The 20,639-nt window shown below is 40.5% G+C and overlaps 1 protein-coding gene across 9 annotated transcripts in view; it reads right to left on the reverse strand.

The window, feature by feature from the left end:
- LOC135586092 (ABC transporter C family member 13-like) overlaps positions 1-20,639 on the reverse strand; it is a 135,705-nt gene that overhangs the window by 44,634 nt on the left and 70,432 nt on the right. For 5 of the 9 annotated variants that reach the window (XM_065183713.1, XM_065183712.1, XM_065183711.1 and 2 more), the window contains 4 exons: positions 15,287-15,359; positions 10,924-11,178; positions 6,385-6,454; positions 1,585-1,645 (listed from right to left, as the gene is read on the reverse strand). In XM_065183713.1, coding sequence (XP_065039785.1) covers positions 1,585-1,645; positions 6,385-6,454; positions 10,924-11,178; positions 15,287-15,359 — 459 coding nt within the window. Of the gene's footprint in view, positions 1-1,584; positions 1,646-6,384; positions 6,455-10,923; positions 11,179-15,286; positions 15,360-19,428; positions 19,567-20,639 lie in introns of those variants that run through there. The other 4 variants (XM_065183717.1, XM_065183714.1, XM_065183718.1 and 1 more) reach the window with 4 other exon arrangements.

Below are 20,639 nucleotides of genomic sequence, written 5' to 3' on the forward strand. Positions count from 1 at the left end.
TTGCTAGCCAAGAACATTCTTTTTATAGTTCAAGGTGGAACAGTTTGACTTTCCAAGATGGAATACTACAAAACCAAAGGTTGAATCTAAGATCAGATTAATTTCAATCCAGTGACAAGCATGTCATACAAATGCATAGCTGAACTGATGGACCAGGTATTAAGAAAATGACTAGCAAAAACAATAAATGCCAAAAAGCAACCGAACTGGAGGACGGGAAAAGTAATTGTCCATATTCACTAACCATTAAAAATTAAATAACAAGCATGACTTCAATTGTTAGTCCATCAGATTATACACGAGTATCAAACAGAAAGTCAGTCTTTACACAATTGTGATTGTTTCCATTATGTTGTCTGATCCATTTACGAAAGAAGGTTCATCCATGCTGGTGTTGGGTGGTTCTGACTTCTGAGAGACCTGTAGATCAATGTTCATATTTATGTTGGCCAGGCCTGAAAACCAGAAACAAAACCCCTGGAAGGTCTGGTTCACTTATTATATCAAGTGCTTAAAACTGCTTAGGTCTCGTTTAACAGGCCAGAAATTTGTTGACCTGCTTGAAGTAGCCAACATGAAGAGAACTGGCACAAATTTTGTTCTTTGGAGCACATCAGTCTATTTAATGGTAATGATGAAGGAAAAAAAAGGCATATCAGTCCTCGATACTAACAATCCTTCCGTGCTCTCAAAGGCATATCAGTCTATTTAATGGTAATGATGAAGGAAAAAAAAGGGTTGAGGCTAAACTGACTCACAATTATCCTTATCCCCTCTTATTGTGTCGCTCTCCATCTCTCCCCATAGCCCTTTCTCCCTCTTTCACCGCCTCAGCATGCAACTGTCTCAAATTCTCAATTGCCCTTGGCCTTGTCAGTCTCCCCATTGTCTAGTTCATCTACCCACCTTATTGTAAAAGTTGAGCTAAATAATGAGTAGCAACTGCTGTAGAAACAAGACAATCAAATAATTCTGACAATTCATCGGATTTAGTTAAAATTGTTTTCCCAGCCTCGATATCTATGACACATTTTTTTAGTGATATCTTACACATCATGTCCAAAATATGTAGGTACATTCAGAACACAAAATTTTCAAATACGTTCTGGCCAGAAGAACTACTTTAATATAAAACCATGAAAAAAAGAGAAGAATAATATGAGCCCTGATGTCAAGAATTTCTTAGAACGTACAAGAAAAAACTAATTCAAGATCTACTGTCCTGACACATTAAATGCACGGCAATTTGATGTCATAGGAATTAATTTTTAGAAGACGTCATGGATACCAGCAAATAAAAGTACAACAATAAAACATTTATTATATGACAGGCTTATCCAACAAGTATTAGGATGACATGTTGCATAAACACACATGATTGATTGTGAAGGTAGTGGCTAGTATAATGTGGAGAACATGTGATATCAAGGACTAGTACTAGGTAAGCAAACAGTAACATTACCTAAAGTTCCCTACATGTGTTTCCGCAAGAAAAAATTAAAGGTTTTCCATGAATTTAAGTATAAACAAATCAGCAAATAACAAAATTTGTAAATACTTAAAGCTGTTTGTATCTATACATACTTTATGATGGACGTAAAACCCAAGGATACTGCGAGAATATATCCATCCATACTACCAGAACCTGAAAAAATGGAGAAATAATCATTAGAAATTTTCAGTTCCCAAAGTGCAATAAAGATCAGCCAAGAAAGTGCTTTGAAGAACAAGAAGAAAAATATACAGCATTAGTTATAGCACCAACTTGTACCAAATTAGAAAGATCACTACACCATCAAAAAGTAAAGTTTATAAAATTTCAAAAATTAAATAGTGGACAAAAAATATTATACATACAAGAAAATATGACAAAAAGCAGGTGGCTAGGATTTAGATTCTTTGAATATCTGATATCACTAATAAATGACTAGTCTTTGATCCAAGGATTGAAATATAACAAAATACTACCGTACCGGAGTTTCGAGATTTGTTCAGTATGGTATGGAGTAGTATACCGAGCGGTATACCGTTCGGTATATATATATATGTATATATGTATGTATATGTATATATATATATATATGTATATATATATATATATATATAAAGTACAAAAAAAAAGTTTTTCGGCAACATCACCTCTCTTCTCCCTAGGCGGGGCGACGTCGCATTGAGAAGGTGAATCACAGTAACTAACTCAACGCAAGAAGTGCAAACACTTCAAGTGCTTCAGAAGTGTGAGCAAAGAGCAGGCGAAGGCCAGTAACCAGCTCGATGCATGGAGAACAACCTCGAGGAGGCAGGCGAAGTCAAGTAACCTTTGTCTTCTCAACCCTTAAAAGAATGGGCGAAACCGAGTACCCTAATTCTCTTATCTACAGAATGTCAATCGAAAGCGGAAGTGATGCGAATCTACTTGGAAGTGACAACTAAGTGAAAGAAGAGTCGATGAACAAATTTTGTGGAGGAAGGACCAAAAACTTTGAAAATTTGCGAGGCGATGCTCGTTAAAGCTCCAATAAGCATCCACCCAGTTCAAGCAGCATAAGGCATTTGAAAGACTGGCGCATAGTAAGGATGGTCTTTTCCTTCATCTAGAGGATCCGCAGGAATCAACATGGATCAATACAACTCAGCCAACCCCACACCAGAGTCAGAGTCATTGGTGAGTTGAAGCAGCATGGCGGATAAAAGGTTCGACTACTCAAAAACAGCAGCGGAGAGCAATTGGGAGCCAAGAGGCGCATTGCAACTGGAGCAGAAGATTGAAGACTCAGCAAAGGCAAGGAGTTACAGTGTCGGCAAAGGCTTCGACGAGGACGTCGAAGGAATAAGTGGGGGAGAATGTCACGGACAAACTTCTAAACAGGATGTTTGATGTAATGCTTATGTATGTCTGTGTCTTTTGGTATGTTCATACTTTGCCTAGCATGTAGAGGGACAGTCGAAGGCTTAATAGTCCCACTTTAGTTGGGTTTGGTGGTCGTTTTAGGCTTATAAATAAAGGTTGTGTCATGTGGACACTTGTGAGAGATTATCGATCTGTAGTGGACCATTTTACCCTTTGTTGTGCAACTGTTCAGAGCTTGTAAAGTTTGTTTGTAATTTGCATTGTCTATGAAGTGTTTTCGGAAATGTTTGCTTGTGGATCCCGAATGAGGCGTTTTCTCTAACTCGTTCTCTCTTTTGTGGGTCCTAAGGGACATGAGAGGCTTCGGGGAGGCTGACCTTTGCGGACGGACACGCAAGGGTGCCGCACGACTTAGGCAAAACCAGCTAAGTCCGTGACAAGGAGGGACTCGTTTACACAAAAGGGAATAGGGTTTATGTTCCCCGAGTGGACAATTTGAGGCGTGAACTCTTAAGAGAGTGTCACGATTCCCTTTGGGCTGGACACCCAGGCATTCACAGAACGTTGGCTCTCGTGGAGAGGGCCTTCTACTGGCCGAAGATGGGGACTGATGTGGAGGAATATGTTCGAACATGTCTTACTTGCCAATAAGACAAGGTGGAGCAGCGGAAGCCGATAGGACTTTTGGAGCTGTGGGAGAGCATTTCCTTGGATTTCATATCAAGCTTGCCACTTGTAGGGAGACTTGGATCGATACTCGTGGCGGTCGATCGGTTTTCAAAGTATGCAACTTTCATTGTTGCTCCCCTACACTGTTCAGCAGAAGAGGCGGCCAAGTTGATGATGAAGGATGTGGTGAAGTATTGGAGAGTCCCGCACAATATCATTAGTGATCAAGACGCTCGGTTCCTGGGACAATTCTGGACCGAGCTATTCAAATTGTTCGGGTCAAAGTTATACTTCTCCACAAGCCTCCACTCCCAGACTGAAAGGATAAACTCGCTCCTGGAGCAATATCTTCGGCACTACGTGAGTGCCAACCAACGAGATTGGGTGAAGCTGTTGGACATTGCCCAATTCTCCTACAACTTGCAGCGAAGCTCTGCATCCAACAAGAGCCCATTCGAGATCATTACAGGACAACAACCGTCGACTCCGCACACCATGGCAATTGGGTATATTGGGAGCAGTCTGTCAACCTACCACTTCGTAAAGGAGTGGCACCGAAATGCAGATATTGCGCGGGCTTACTTGGAGAAGGCGGCAAAAAGGATGAAGAAGTGGGCAGACTTGGGAAGGCGACCACAAGAGTTCAAAGTTAGCGATTTGGTGTTGGTAAAGCTCCAACCAGCATCACTCCAATTCTTTAGGAACAAAGTCCACAAAGGATTGATGCGCAAGTATAAAGGGCCCTTCCCAATTATCAGCAGGGTAGGCAACGTTTCTTACAAGTTGCAGCTGCCGACGTGGTTCAAAATTCACAACGTTCTTCACGCCAGCAACCTAAAAGCTTACCACTCGGATCCGCAAGATGCTTCCCGAAGTGTTCCAAATCGGCTACCTCCCATCACAGCCTCCTACGAGAAGCGAGTTGAAACCATTCTGGCGGACCGCAAGATAAAGCTACCCAATGGAGCTGAGCAGACAGAATACTTGGTGAAGTGGCGAAAGCTTCCCCGAACTGAAGCCAGTTGGGAGCTCGAAGACGCCCTACGACATGAAGAAGCAATCATCAACAACTACAAATAAGCGTCGACGAGGGCGTCGACAGTTTAAGTGGGGGAGAATGTCACGAATGGTCATCGCGCACCCGTAACAACTCTGTTCAACGAACCGTTCGTCGCTCTCATCTACATGTACAGCTACTTGGCAGCCTGTTTTGCCTTGGTTTTGAGTTATTTTGTTTGTAAAAATGTAAGTTCGAACAAGTTACACTGCTACAAAGCGACCGCTCACCGAACCGTGCAAAACAACCCCAAAACAGCCCAAAATAGCTCCGTTTTCGTGTGTCGCGGGCTGTTTTCTGCAGCCTGCCTCCGCTCACCAAAACGTCAGCCATCTCAGCCCCTTTAAACCCCCCGGGTGGCACAGGGCTGGATGGGGCTTCGGTATAGTGTCGGGCGTTGAACAACCTTTCGCAAGTTCGTACGTTACCTTGACGGGAACTTGTTGTCGCGCCTAGCACCCGGTGAGCAGCTGTTTGTGGACTTGCAGCTGTTCGTTCAACCGTCTAAAGTCCTTGTTTTCCCCCTCTCCCTCTTTTCTCTTGTGCACGCAAGGTGCTCGCTGAATTGCTTGTAAAGCTTCCCCTTTTCGCGAGACGTCGGGACTTGTCTGTCGCTCGTTCTTTCGAACTAATCAACTTTCTCTTTTACAGGTCCTTCGGGACCTGCGAGAGGTTGCAAGTGGGCTGATCTTTGCGGAGCAATATCGCAAGGGCGAAGCGCGGCTTAGGCAACGCAAGCTAAGTCCGCGCCTTTGCCACAAGGGTGCCTCGCGACTTAGGCAACGTAAGCTAAGTTCGCATCTTGGCCGTAAGGGTGCATCACGCCTTAGGCAATTCTAGCTAAGGCCGTGACAAGAGGGAGAAGAGGAAGTGGTGATGTAGCACAGTGGCAACACAATGAGGCAATGTTGGCGAAGCAATCGAAAGGCGACAAGGAGGAAGAGATGGAGAAGGTGAGAAGCGATGTTGAGAGAAAGAATACGAGATAGAGAGAGGAAGGTGGGAGAAAAAGAAAACAAAAAACTATCAAAAGCTACAAAAAATAAAAAAAAGAATATCACTAAATAAAATACCTAGTCCAAATCCCTTTTTTGGTTGGACCCTGATGTTTTAATTCATTGCTTCAATATCAATTACCTTGACTTCATGCCATTTTATCTGCTCCTAGACCATTTAACAAGGTTTTCAATAGAATGTTAGCAATACAATATAATCATATGCCTCATCCTATCTTATTGACTTGAACCGAATATGAAAGTTGAAAGGTTACGTCAACATTTTAGTCTATCTTATGCAATTAGGAGTTCATTATTAAATGTCTTTGACTCTTCATTAATAAATATCAGCACTATTGGCCTATTGGGTCGTTATATAGTATGTGCAATGTACCCTGACCAACAAATCGAAATGTTCACCACCAAATTCTGACAATATTAAACAAATCTAACTTTACTTTTTTTTTTTCAATCAGTTGGCAGTATTTAAGAAGATAATCCTTGATTTGACAACTCAGATGCAAATATCAACACAAAAATGTTGATTTATTTCCTTTCCTGCATCAACTACTCCCAAGTATGTTGGATAGTAAATCCTTGATAGCAAAAACTCCTACTTCAATGAACTTTTTCATTTATCTTCCTTTTTTAGAAATATTTGAGCAAGACACTGGGCTTAATTAAGCTTGCAATCAACAAAGAGAACATATTAGGTTTGTATACCTATACATACACGTGTGTCACAACATAGCGACACTAGAAATAACAGGATGTTGTTTCTATTTTCACATATGCATTGTATGGTTCCTCACCTTGCTGAAGAAACCTAATAAGTTTGTTAAGGAGCAATGGACCAATAAAGCCAACACCATCATTTAATGCCTGCATAATATGAAAATAAAAAAATCAATGAAAGTTGGAATTGAGTGTTTCAGCTTTCAAGATACACAATGATGATTTAAATTTAATGGAATGTGAAAAAAAGACTTCTTAAACAGGTGAAAAGCAGCACACTGAAAAACTAAAGCAAATACCAGTCATCGACAAGTGTTATTTAACACTATATAAAGGACAGATGTACCATAAAGAGCATTATGAAAAGCTTATGCAATAAGTAACGTAATTAGAAAATTGCACTTGAGGCTAACAATATTTCAGCCAACAGTGATGTTGGTGGTCAAGCAACTGACAGAAGAGAGGAACCCTCATGAGTCAAGAGATCTAGACAATAGGGGCATTTACAAGAAAAAAAAACAAAATAAGCATTTCAGGCTGTCTGTGACAGAATAAGTTCTCAGACTCGTGTGTACCGCCTTGTCACGAATAAAACTATAAAAAGGATGTTTGATGTAATGCTCATATATATCTGTGTCTTTCGATTTTGTTCATACTTTGTATAGCATGTAAAGGGCTGATAGTAGGCTTCGCAGCCCCATTTTCTTTGACTTTGATGGCCATCTTAGGCTTGCAAACAAAGGTTGTGTCACATGGGCACTTGTGGGAATTTTGGTCTGTAGTGGACCATTTTGGATTCTTTGTTGTGTGACCGTTCAGAGCTTATGAAGTATGTTTGTAATTTGCATTAGCTATGAAGTTTTTACTGAAATGATTGCTTGTGGATCCCGAATGAGATGCTTTCTCTAACTCGTTTTCTCTTTTGTGAGTCCTAAGAGACCATAGAAGGTTTCGGGGAGGCTGATCTTTGCGGACGGACACGCAAGGCTACCACACAACTTAGGCAAAACCAGCTAAGTGCGTGACAGCCCAGTACCTACCTGTCCGAACAAACTATAAATCTATGAGCAGGAATGTGATTTTCATCTGCATTTCAGTGAATTACTCATATAAGGTGTAACTTAGAGCCAAACCAAGGAATTGAATATGGTGTACCAACCCTATATGGGGCCACTTTGGATGAAATCATGAAAGTATACTTTAGTAAATCACTAGAAAAAAATTAAAAGAAAAAGTTGAAGTGTCAACATAGTGAGATAAAATGAGAAATAGGAACACTCCAGTATAGTCTGGTACATTGAGATACTTGAATCCATGATTTAAATCTCCTACAATGCTCTTTAAAATTAGATGAAGTATGAGAAAATGGGTTAAAAAATTTCACGAAAATAGCTAAGTAACACCAATCCTATTGACATTATGAATGCCTTCTGCAGAATTTAGGATTGATAATCCAATAAGATGCCTATAAATTAGCATTAAACGAAAACTTGAAGTAACAAGAATCGCTACAAAATAGTTTATCAAGAACAGATTGAAAAGGATACATGACATATAGCAAAGCCCATGCAAAAGCCCCCCATGGTGGGAGTATTTCCTTCTCATTCTATGCTATCTAAAAGGAAGAATATTAATGTTAAGAAAAACAATATGGAGGATAATATTGGAGATAAAACTCATTGTTTTTGCATCAAATAAGTCCATACTGGAAGAACAAGCTCAAGATAATCACAAAAACCCTCTAGTGATGAAGGATATACTTCCCCATGCTGTCACGACCTTAGCTGGAATTGCCTAAGGCGTGAGGCACCCTTGCGGCCAAAGACGCGAACTTAGCTTGCGTTGCCTAAGTCGCGAGTTACCCTTGTGGCAAAGACGCGAACTTAGCTTGCGTTGCCTAAGTCGCGCTTCGCCCTTGCGATCTTGCTCCACAAGGATCAGCCCACTTTGTAACCTCTCGCAGGTCCCGAAGGACCTGTAAAAGAGAAAGTTGGTTAGTTCGAAAGAACGAGCAACGGACAAGTCCCGAAGTCTCGCGAAAAGAGAAGCTTTTCAAGCAATTCGACGAACACCTTGTGTGCACAAGAGAAAAGAGGGAGAGGGAGAAAAACAAGGCTTTCAAGGATGAACGAACAGCTGCAAGCCCACAAACAGCCGCTCACCTGGTCCCGGGCGCGAAGACAAGTTCCCGTAAAGGTCACGTGCGAACTTGCGAAAGAGAGTTCAACGCCCGGTATATAACCGAAGCCCCATCCAGCCCTGTGCCACCCGGGGGGTTCTAGGGGTCTGATGGGGGGGGTGGATGGAAGCTGTCAAAGCATTGAGTGCCTGTTTTTGTGGGCACTCCCTTACCATGTGCGGTCCTCCGCACAAGAAGCATCCTCCAGGTTTTGAGGCCTTGCCTTTCGGGTTTGGCCCTTTGTGGGAGCTCTTCTTCTTTTGTTCGCCCCCGAGCTCCTTCCCTCGAGAATGTTTTGGAGGGCGATTGCCTGAAGATTGTTTCCTTCTTGCTGGGTCTTCAGAGGAAACAAAGTCGGTGAGACTTTCTGCAGCAGCTATTGCCCCGACCACATCGGTAACATTCCTTCGATTTAGCTCCTGTTGAGCCCATGGTTTCAAACCATCAAGGAAGCTGAACAACTTGTCCTTCTCGGACATGTCCTGTATGTCCAGCATTAGTGCAGAAAATTGTTTCACATAGTCTCGGATGGTGGTAATTTGGCGGAGTTGTCTCAACCTCCTTCTTGCGACGAACTCTGTGTTCTCCGGTAGGAACTGAGTTCTCAACTCCCGCTTCAAGTCCTCCCATGTGTCGACTCGACACCGACCTTGTTGGATCTCCTCCCAACGAGTTCGCCACCAAAGTTTCGCATCTCCGTTCAGATACATTGTTGCTATAGAAACTTTGGTATCTTCAGAATCGGGCCTCGTAGCTCGGAAGTATTGCTCCATGTCGAACAGAAAGTTCTCGAGCTCTTTGGCATCTCTGGCCCCTCCATATCCATGAGGCTCAGGTGCCCTCAAATTTTGTGGCGGTGCAACGCGGGTGTTGCTTCCTCCCGCATTTAGTGTTCTTGTGAGCATGGCCACCTTAGCAGTGAGTTCCACCACAACATCCTGTAAGTGTTGCACGGAGTCTTTGGTGTCGTCAGACAGTCGGTCGACTAGGGCCTCGACCTTGTCGATCCTGGACTCCGCTTCCTCTTGCGAGCTCTCTACCCCAACAAGCCTTTGTTGGCCATGGTAGAGTTCCTCCATGCTCGCCTCCAGAACATCCAGGCGGGTTTCCGCCGTTGTGAGTCTCTCCTTGTGACTCTTTTTCCCAGTTAGCGCACCAGATTGCGCTTCCTCCGCTCGCGGAGAGTAGCCAACTTCTCGCTCATCTTGTTCGCTGTCGCGCTCCTCTTGAGCGGCTCCAACAGCATGAGAGCAAGTGTGCACATGCAGCCCACCTACGGCTGCCTGGGGCAAGGGTCCGGCTTGCCCCGTCTTACTTGATTTGCCACGATGCTTTGCCATGGCGAAGTTGCGAAGTTCATTCGCTGTTCGCTCGAAGTGCTTGCCCGCTCTGATACCACAATGTCACGACCTTAGCTGGAATTGCCTAAGGCGTGAGGCACCCTTGCGGCCAAAGACGTGAACTTAGCTTGCGTTGCCTAAGTCGCGAGTTACCCTTGTGGCAAAGACGCGAACTTAGCTTGCGTTGGCTAAGTCGCGCTTCGCCCTTGCGATCTTGCTTCGCAAGGATCAGCCCACTTTGTAACCTCTCGCAGGTCCCGAAGGACCTGTAAAAGAGAAAGTTGGTTAGTTCGAAAGAACGAACAACGGACAAGTCCCGAAGTCTCGCGAAAAGGGAAGCTTTTCAAGCAATTCGACGAACACCTTGTGTGCACAAGAGAAAAGAGGGAGAGGGAGAAAAACAAGGCTTTTAAGGATGAACGAACAGCTGCAAGCCCACAAACAGCCGCTCACCTGGTCCCGGGCGCGAAGACAAGTTCCCGTAAAGGTCACGTGCGAACTTGCGAAAGAGAGTTCAACGCCCGGTATATAACCGAAGCCCCATCCAGCCCTGTGCCACCCGGGGGGTTCTAGGGGTCTGAGATGGCTGACATTTTGGTGAGCGGAGGCAGTTCTCCGCAACCCTCCCGCAGCACGCGAAAACGGAGCTGTTTTGGGGTTGTTTTGCTCGGTTCGGTGAGCGGTCACTTTGTAACGCTGCAGCTTGTTCGAACTTACATATTTACAAGAAAAATGACCCAAAACCAAGAGAAAACATGTTGTCAAGCAGCTGTACATGCAGGTGTGAGCGACGAACGGTTCGTTGAACGGAGTTGTTGCGGGTGCGCAACGACCGTTCGTGACAATGCGACCATGCAAATATAAGACATGCTAAAACCTTCAGAAGTTAAAACCATCTCACATTTTTACCGAGTGAGGAATATTATTTAGTCAAATTTTTAAAAAAAACAAAACTTCAAAAACCTAGTTCTAAGCCAAAACTAAAGAAGTCTTATGTTTAGCAAATATGAAAGAGCATAGAAAAGCAAAGATGTTGTAACTCGTAAGTACTCAAAAATTAAATATTTATATTGTTTCGATGAAAAAGGAATCAAAACCTTTAGCAAACCTAGACGCAAATAAGGCCAACCATATGCATGGTACATAGCTCTAAACAGCGACGGATCGGAGTAATGCTTATTCATCTCAGCTTTCCAGCAATCCAATAATGCAGTATGACATAAAGAAGGCTTAAGCTCACAAGGCAATGGAACTAAATCTTGAAAATCAAGTTGCCTGGTCACACCAATATCCATCATCATGTTAACAAATTTGAACATAAGAAGCTGCCAACAGCTGACAGATTTCCCATCCTAAGAGTTGACAGAAGAAATAAGGTTAGTATCATAAGCCAAAATGGCATAATACAAATAAAAAAGAAGAAACATTTCAGGCAGCAAATTCCTTTGCAGATACAAACAGAATTGACTTGCCAAAGTTATCTATTAAGAAAGAAAAATTGAAGACTATTAGTTTGATAAGCTTTACTACAAACAGGACTAGTACATTATTAGCGAATTACAAATTAAAAAACAGCAAGCATCATAATCTTGAGGATACAAACCAACAAACAGTACCATAACAAATTTGGACCCTAATTCATAAAGCAATATGAAGTTTGACAAAAGCAAGCATCCTAGTGCACGAGGCTCCCGCCAATACAAGGTCTGGGGAGGGATCTCCAAGGTCGCAAGGGAGCAACCTTATCATTGTATCAAAAACAAACAAGTACCCACTTTAAAAAATAAGTTAACCGTTATACCATCTATAGAACCTTTATTAGAGACTATTTGAGCTCCAAATTTACCATCCATGATGCTGCTGAATTCATAGATTGTGAAGTTCATGCACTAGAGCATAATTTTAAGTTCCAGCTGCATCCGTGCTGAACCGAGGCCAAATATCAGAAACATCTAGTTTCAGCAAGATCTATTGAAACAATAATGTTTTGGCACCTTCAATGTAAAACTGATGTAAAACCTTTGTGAGAGGGTGCACAAATGAGGGAGACACACACATTTTCCTCAAGAAAGCCACACAAATCAACCTTTCCCAGCCCAGCTTCTGTCTTCAAATCCAATTAAAATCAATGATCTTCTTCAAAATTCCTTTAGCTTGTAATAATTTTTTTTTGGCTACCTTCTGCAAGAATCCAAGATCCCATTAATAACAAGATAAATGTGTTTTTTTTTAACTGTCCTTAGACTCCCAACAAAAGGACATCAAGTGTGTGGACTTGAGTTGATCATGCCCATTGCTCTCAACCCCCCTACCCACCCATCCAACCTCCCAAAAGAATAGAAGAAAGAAGACAAAAAGAATCTCTAAGTCCAGGCTAACATGGGGCTCCCTTATTATTAATTATTAATACATGAGCTGGGTAAGAGGGCAAGCCTTGTGTATCATAGTAAAGTTGCTCCTTTGCAACCAGCATGACTAAGGTTCAAAACTTAAGATCAATCTCTCTACTTGTACAAATAAGATTATGCATATTGACCCTTTCAAAATCCCACCTTGGGAGGAACCTTGTTAATTGTGCCACCCTTTTTTTTTTAACATAATCTAAATGAAAATGAACACATAACACTAATACTCTTTTAGTTTCTTAAGCTTACAAGTTCCTCAATTGCCCTTGCCTAAAGAAATAATTTCCTTGCCTCACATTACAACTATTTGAAATTATGAATCATGAATGATGTCAGAAGATATATCTACTATCTAGGATTGAGAGTAGCCTAGGTAGTAGGTAGTACAATGATAATGTTAATGGCTTGTGATTTAGAAGACTAGTGTTCTTCATCAAATCAACTTATAGAGGTAAGGGCACATACATTGACCCTCCCTAGACCCTGCAATGCAGGAGACTCATGCTCTAGTTCACCCTTTTATAACACAATAAATTATCGACCTTTTCATGTTTTGCTTATTTTTCATTTTATTTTAACCTATGTTTTTATTAAAAATTTTAATGCACTTAAGAAGCCAAAACATTAAATCCAAGACTGTTCAATCATAGAAATAGAAACCAAAGTCAAACTCAAGTTTCATTCCTTGCTTCGGAGACCTTGAGATTGATCAATGGAGTTTGAAACTAAAAAGTCACTCTATTAGTTCCTAGATGCTCTTTTTAATATTTTGAGTTGTAGAGATTGTTGCTTCTCATTGTGTGTCCTACGTAGGGTAAGAACCAGTGATTGAAAAAGGCGCTCGGGCGCTCGCCTAGGCGCTCGGGCAAGGCGAGGCGAGGCCCGAGCGCCTCGCTAATCTCCCAGGCGCCGCCTGGGCGCTCGCCCGAGCCCAGGCGCCGCCTGGGCGCTCGCCCGAGCCCAGGCGTTGGGCACTTCGGGCGAGCGCCTGGGTAAACCAAGGCGACCGAACCAGGATTTTAGGTCTGGTTCGGTCCTGGTTCGGTTGGTTAGTTGGTTCAATCGAACCAACTAAACCGATATAACCCTTACCCAACCCTAACCCGCTGCCGCTGCCACTCCCGATCCCGATCTCGCTGCTCGCCGCTGTCGCTGTTGGCAAACGCTGCCGTTGTCGCTGCTCGCAAACGCTGCCTCTGTCGCCGCTCGCGCCTCCTGCTGCTCGCCGCTGTCGCTGCTCGCAAACGCTACCTCTGTCGCCGCTCGCCGCTCCTGCTCCCGCTACCGCTGCTCGCCGCTGCCACTGTCGTCGCTCGCCGCTGCTTCCTCGTTTCTCAGTCAGCAGGCTCAGTATACAGTATACTGTTAATATTAAGTTTATTTGAAATGATTAATTTTTAATATTGTTAATATATTTTCTTAATTTAATAGCATATTTTTATTTAAAATTTTAAATAATTATATTTATTAATTATATTATATATTTTTATATTTTAGCGTCTCGTTTCGCTCGGGTGAGCGCCTGGGCGAGCGCCTAGCGCCTCGAGCGTTTTTGGACCTTGGCGCCTTTGACGCCTAGCGCTTTTTAAATCACTGGTAAGAACCTTAATTTTTTTTCCTTATTCTCTATAAATTTGTAGCTACATCTTGTATGAAGCATTCTAATAATTATATAGAAGACTCCACTAAAGAACAGCTGAGCATTCTACTAACATGCCTAAGCTGATGCTGGTTGGGACAACTTTGGAAAGATACCAGCATGGTTCAAGGGCTTATTGCATAATAAGCCTTCCCTAAGTATCAAACACCATGGATTACCATGTACCTCAACAGTCAACAGTTAACCAGGCATGTAATATATGACATAGTAAAGTATGATGGCAACCCTATGCCAACACTCATGACTGACTGACAACACATGAATCCTTGAGCTAGATTAATAATATAGGTTTCTCAGGCAAACCTATTACAAATTCAGATGCCAACTTCACAAAGTCAAAGTCTAAATACATACCACATTAACACTTTAAAGACCATGTTAACATATGTATAGCAATGCCCATCAGAATCCTTCTTCTAATGATACCACAACATTAAAATTTTGTTATAAAGCAACACAGCACACAATACATCACTTAATAAACATAAGCCATGAAAATATCTCATTAAACAAGATATCCATACTACTTCCTTTTATAACTCAAGAAATGAAGCATGAGAACAATTTGTATGCACCGGATACCATGGACCACTATATCGTGCCGGCCGGTGATAGCGATTCATGAATGGACCAGTACGTTCTGGTCAGTACCCGCTACCATATGTCAATATGTTGGTACATACCGGTTTTCAGAAAAAAGACCAAAAAATGATCTGAAATTCAAAAAAAATCCTTTTCTAAGTTTTTTTCTACAATTTAATGGCAATTTTATTGTATTTAAATAAGAATAGAGTGTCTAAGGCATAAATGAATAGGAATTTATCTTCTATCCAAATCAATAGTTTGATACTGAATAGGAACTTTAACCACTAGTGAGTGTGAGAAAGAGAGTAAAAATGAGAGACTGAGTGATGGTGAGTGATAAAGAGGGGAGGGCGGGGATTTAAAGCCCAGAAGAGGCCCCAACGATCAATTCAAACTTGACCCAATTTGGGTTCAAATTCCGACCAGTACCGACCTATATCACCTGATACAGCATGAATGCATCATCTGTACTGACCATATTCTGGAATGTTTCCTACATACCCCTGAAATGACGCTCATCCGGATACTGATAAGCTGGCACACCAGTACGTATCACCCGTTTTGTATTATTTCAGGTGATACATCAAACAATGCTAAAAACAATAACTTCTGAGAATCAAGAGTAAGAAATCACAGTAGAGATAAATCCATATGTACATCTTGAGTAAAGATATTTTAAAAAAGAAATTCTATATTTGTTGCATATCACTAAATCAGGTAAAAAAAAAATACACATCCATAACCAGCATTCAAATAAGAACAATCAGAATACCATATCCAGTGTAAATATACGTGAGGAAGTGAACATACCAGACATTCAGTTTGACCTTCTTTTGTCTCTGTATTGCATGAGAGAAGAGGATCCTCTATAAAGTCAACTTTCCTGAAAATATAGCAGATGTTTGGCTTTATTGTTGCCACTTGCAAGCATAAATAAAATACAATAAGCATTGTTTCTACATAAGATTGATTAAAGATGTTTGTGGCCATGAGACAAAACAGGTGAAGCATCAAAGATATTGCTGAGCTGATTGCCTAGCAAAAATCATTTTCTATAGCTATATAACCAAGTTTGTTGGTTTGAAGCTTAAGCACTGCTTATATGAATGCAGAATATGGGTACAGCCTCTTTTGGATTCTTACTAAACTTCAAAAAGCTAGTTGTTTACTTGGGACTAGGGCCAATGATCTTAGCGATATTTATGAAATTACAATTACTTTTAGCTTTCTACCTGGAGATGATCTCTCATGGCAAAGGAACGAACTCTAGGATCCTTTTTGTTGTGGATGAGAATGGCACATACTCAGTGTAAGTTGAGGTTGAACATAGGTACACAGGACTCTCCACAACCTTCAATTCAAGATCCCATTGTACGTCTACTTGATCATTTGTAAATGATGCAAGATTGCCATGATAATTTAACTGCACCAACCATCATTTCAGAGCATTAGCTACCATTTTCTGTATTAGGTTGAGCCTATATATATAAGAGGATTTTAGTTATCAAATTGATTGGCAGAATCCTACAAGGATATTTTTAACTCTTCCCTTTTTCTTATGATATGGAGCAAGGTTCGCAATACTGTACCGTACCGACGTTTCGATGTTTGCTCGGTACGGTACGAAACGATATACCAAGCGATATACCGAGCGGTATACCGCTCGGTATATATATATATATATATATATATATATATATATATATATATATATATATATATATATATATATATAACTCAGCGACATCGCCTCTCTCTTCTCCCAAGCGGGGCGACGTCGCTTCAGCGACGTCACCTCGTTTATATATATATATAAATTAATATATATATATATAAGATTATTTATATTTATTTATTTATTTATTTATTTTTATTTAAAAGGTGACGTCGCATCGCCTCGACGACGTCGCCTTTTCCTTCCCCGTCGACGACGTCACCGAACGTCGCCTTTTTCTAAAATATATATATATATATATATATATATATATATATATATATATATATATATATATATATATATATATATATATATATATATATATATATATATATATAATATATATTATATATATAAACTATTTATATTATTTTTCGTTCCACCCGGTAGCGGGCGATCCACGTACCAGTATGCCATCGGACCAGTACGTACCGCCTACCTTGATATGGAGTTTAAATTAAATTGAGTCTCTTTCATTTTTTAGGGATTTTGGACTATTTTTGTTAGCCATTTGGGATGAACAATTAGATAAGTTTCTATTCTATTTTAACTTGGATAGGATGGTAAAGTTGCTGATGTTTTCTAAAATTTTTATTATGTCTATGTTCATTTAGTATTTCTTGAAGTCAAAGGAAAGAATAAATAAAATAAGGAACTACTTTACCCATACTGGTACTCTAGCATGAACAGTAATCAGAAACACAAACCATATGTGTTGGTTATCTCCTTTTGAATATGATTATGCAGGTTTTGTCATATATAACATGGTCTTTTGTTTAGAAGCAAACAGGGAGTTTTGAATCAAAAAACATGAACAGAACATTTATGTTATTCATACACCGGCTAACCTAGAGTTGTTTGTTCTTCCTAAATTGTGAGTTTATTCCTGCAGTCTTCTTTTTCCCTCTATGGTTTCTAGCCCACCATCCCCTTCACACCCCAAATCCAGAGAGTTGTCCTTTACACTAATCCACGGAAGTTTATGATTATTATGTTAGGATCGGAGTGGCACTAAGAGGGGGGGGTGAATTAGTGCAGCGGATTAAAACGTTGATTTCGACAAATTTTTCGTACGATAAGAACGGAACTTGAAAAGCTTAACTTGAAAGCGTATTCTTAAAGTTGCGCAGCAAAGGTAATGATGAAACAAAGCAAGTAAGAAGATTTGCAGTAATGTAAATGACAATAAGAAATGCAAACCAGAGATTACGCCGTTTTTAAAGTGGTTCGGTCAAGTGACCTACATCCACTTGCGAGGCCCCTCTTCGATGAGGCTTCCACCTTCCACTAGCAAATCTCTTGAAAGTGAAGGGTGAATACCCCTCTTACAACTTTTACAAGCGGTTCACTCTCTTACAGATTTTCAACAAGAAAGAAGGAGGTGAACACTAGCAAATTGAAAACAAGACAAGCTAACACTTTTCTAAGGCTTTTCTCTCAAACACTTGCTGCTCAAAAAGTTGTTCTCTCAGCTGAGATTTGAGGGGTATTTATAGGCCTCAAGAGGATTCAAATTTGGGCTTCAAAATTTGAATTCTCTTTGGGTTCCCGCTGTTGGAGGTGCCACCGCCCAGCCAAGCGGTGCCACCGCCCAGGGCTCGGGTGCTGGGCGGTGCCACCGCCCAGCCAGGAGGTGTCACCGCCCAGCTCTCGGGTGTTGGGCGGTGCCACCGCCCAGCTAGGCGGTGCCACCGCCTACAGTGTTTTCAGCCCGACTACAGTGTTTTCAGCCACTAGTTGGGCTTCAATCTTGGCTCTCTAGTTCGCTGGTTTAGCTTAATTTTTAGCCTAAACCAACTCTGACTTTGGGCCCAGTTGGCCTCTAACCAGGATATAGGATTATCTCTTAATCCTAATCCTAATTACAAGTGGACTACATAACCAAAACACATCCTAAGCAAATTTTCAACCGCGAACGTCGAGTCTTGTTCTGGCGAGCTTTCCGACGAACTTTCTGCTGACGGGCTTCTAGCAAGCTCCCGAACTTGTGATGACTTTAATGAGTAGCCGAGCCTTCTCGGTGATCTCCGTGAACCTCCGACGATCTCTTCGGCGAACTTCCGAAAATTCCGACAAGTTCCCGATTTCTTCTCGGTTGGTTCTGGCAGCATCTCCGACGATTCTTCGGACTCTTAAACGTCCATCGAACTTGACTCCGGTATTCTCGCTTTGTGTTTTCTGGTTATCGTAGTTAATCCTGCACACACAAGCAAACACTCTACTCCGATCTAGACAATTATTATAACGCAAATTGACATTCTGTTGCCCGGCACGTCATTGGTTGGCGCTTCATCCGATTCTTCGGTGCATCGTCCTCTCTTGCGGCTTGTTGCCCAATCGGCGGTTGACCTCCGCAACCCCGATATCCTTGGCGCAATTTCACTCTCCTTGGCCCGATGCCCGACGCCCGAAGCCTTCTGCCATCCAATATCCTGACGTGATCTCCTCCGACGCAACGTCAATTCCTCCTGCGTTAATTGTCTAATCCTGATCGAGTAGACCTGTATCACTCAAAATGTAGTCAAACATTTAAACACAATCAATTAGTTTCATCATCAAAATCCGAGATTCAACAATCTCCCCCTTTTTGATGATGACAACTAATTGATGACTAACGGAGTTAACCTTAACTCCCCGGAGTTTAACTAAACTCCCCCTATCAATATGCCATTGATAGAACACTTGGATTATCCCAAATCCAAGTAACATTCATCACATGTTATGAAAAACATTTAAACTATCATGCAAATATAAAATATTTAATTCAATGCATGAAGTCATCAATATACTTCTCCCCCTATGTCATCAACAAAAAGGAGAAGTAGCTCTAGCTATTTTAAAAGATATACAAGTTTTTGCAACATAAAGCGAGATTTTCATCACAACATATAAGCACAAAAGTATAGCAAGATTCTTAAGTTCAATCATGGCAATTCAACACTTGCTTCTTGTGCACGATTGCACTTTGCTTTTCTTTGCAATGTGCATGATAGTATTTCTTTGTAATATTCAAAATAGCAAATTGTACATCATGCTAGCTAGCATATTAAAGATGTTCAAGACAGTAAGTTTTTCTTCTCTTTTGAGAAGTGTTATTTTTGCTTCCTTTACAAAGTGCAAGCTAGCAAAGTATTTGAAAAAGTGAGCAAGTTTTGTAACATACAAGCTAGTAAAAATGTCAAAAGCAAATACAAGATAGCTTTCTTATTGAAGTGTGTAAGCTATCGATTCTTACTTCCTATTGCAATGTGCAGGTTGCAAGTCTTGCTTCTTGAGATGGGCAAGATAATGATGTTCAAGAAGACAACTTTTGCTTCTTGAAATAAGCAAGTTAGCAATCTTTGCTACTTAAGATAGGCAAGCAAGCAATCAAGTTTTTGCATCTTCTTGACTTGTGCAAGCAAGCTATCTCCCCCTTTGTCATTGTCAAAAAGAAGGGAAGACCCATTACATCAATTATGACAAAGGTAAGTATCAATCTTAATTGTGCATCATCATATTTTCAAATTAGAATATGCACATTTTCAAAAACCTTATATTCATTCATGCATGATATTGAATAAATCGATCAACATTATAAGGATATCATACATGATACTAAAATTTTTAACTATTTGTCAACATTTTGATCATGATACCAAATATTCATCATTTAGAGTATTCATGATACAAAACATTAAATCAATATTTATAATACATCATTTTAGCGACAACTCATAGTATTTTAAATCATGATTTACATCATATGTAATACATCACATCATAATTAGAAAGCACAAGTATTGCATATATCATTGCAAATCATAAATGTTTCATATCATGATGGTATCAATTTGTCAAATTATATCCTACCAAAAACTTATCCCCATTTGTATTTCATGCATAATTTCACTTCATCACATTAGGAGTATCAAGAGGAATTAATTGGGTGATGAGATTAATATTTCACGAATACATGGAATTGTATAAAAAATCATATCATAAGTGTTTCATACATTCATATCATCACATGAAGGAATATAAACAAAAATTAGTGATGAGATCTTACTTCATGAATACAATAAAATTCATATAGCATATCATGGTTTATTAGAATTAGTCTTCCTTTTGGTGAATAGCAAAAAGAGTGGTAGGAGAGCAAGATCTCAATTCATGCATATCAAATATTCAATCATCAAAATCATGAACCATCTAGAAAATTCTCCTCTTTAAATATTCAAAGAGAGAATCATGATGAACATTCTTGGTTTACATAAAGTTTCAAAACATAATTGTCAAGATTATGAATACTAAAAGACTATGAAACATTTCGACAAATCTCCTTTTAAATAGAAAAGAAAATGTTGATTCATAAAGGATTTCATGTTATGAATTTCAAGAGATCAAGATCATGATTTCAATAAAAAATTATTTAAATTTAAATCATCAAAATCATTATCAAAATCC

Source organism: Musa acuminata, chromosome BXJ1-5 (genome assembly GCF_036884655.1).
Source record: "Musa acuminata AAA Group cultivar baxijiao chromosome BXJ1-5, Cavendish_Baxijiao_AAA, whole genome shotgun sequence".
Classification (NCBI taxonomy): domain Eukaryota; kingdom Viridiplantae; phylum Streptophyta; class Magnoliopsida; order Zingiberales; family Musaceae; genus Musa; species Musa acuminata.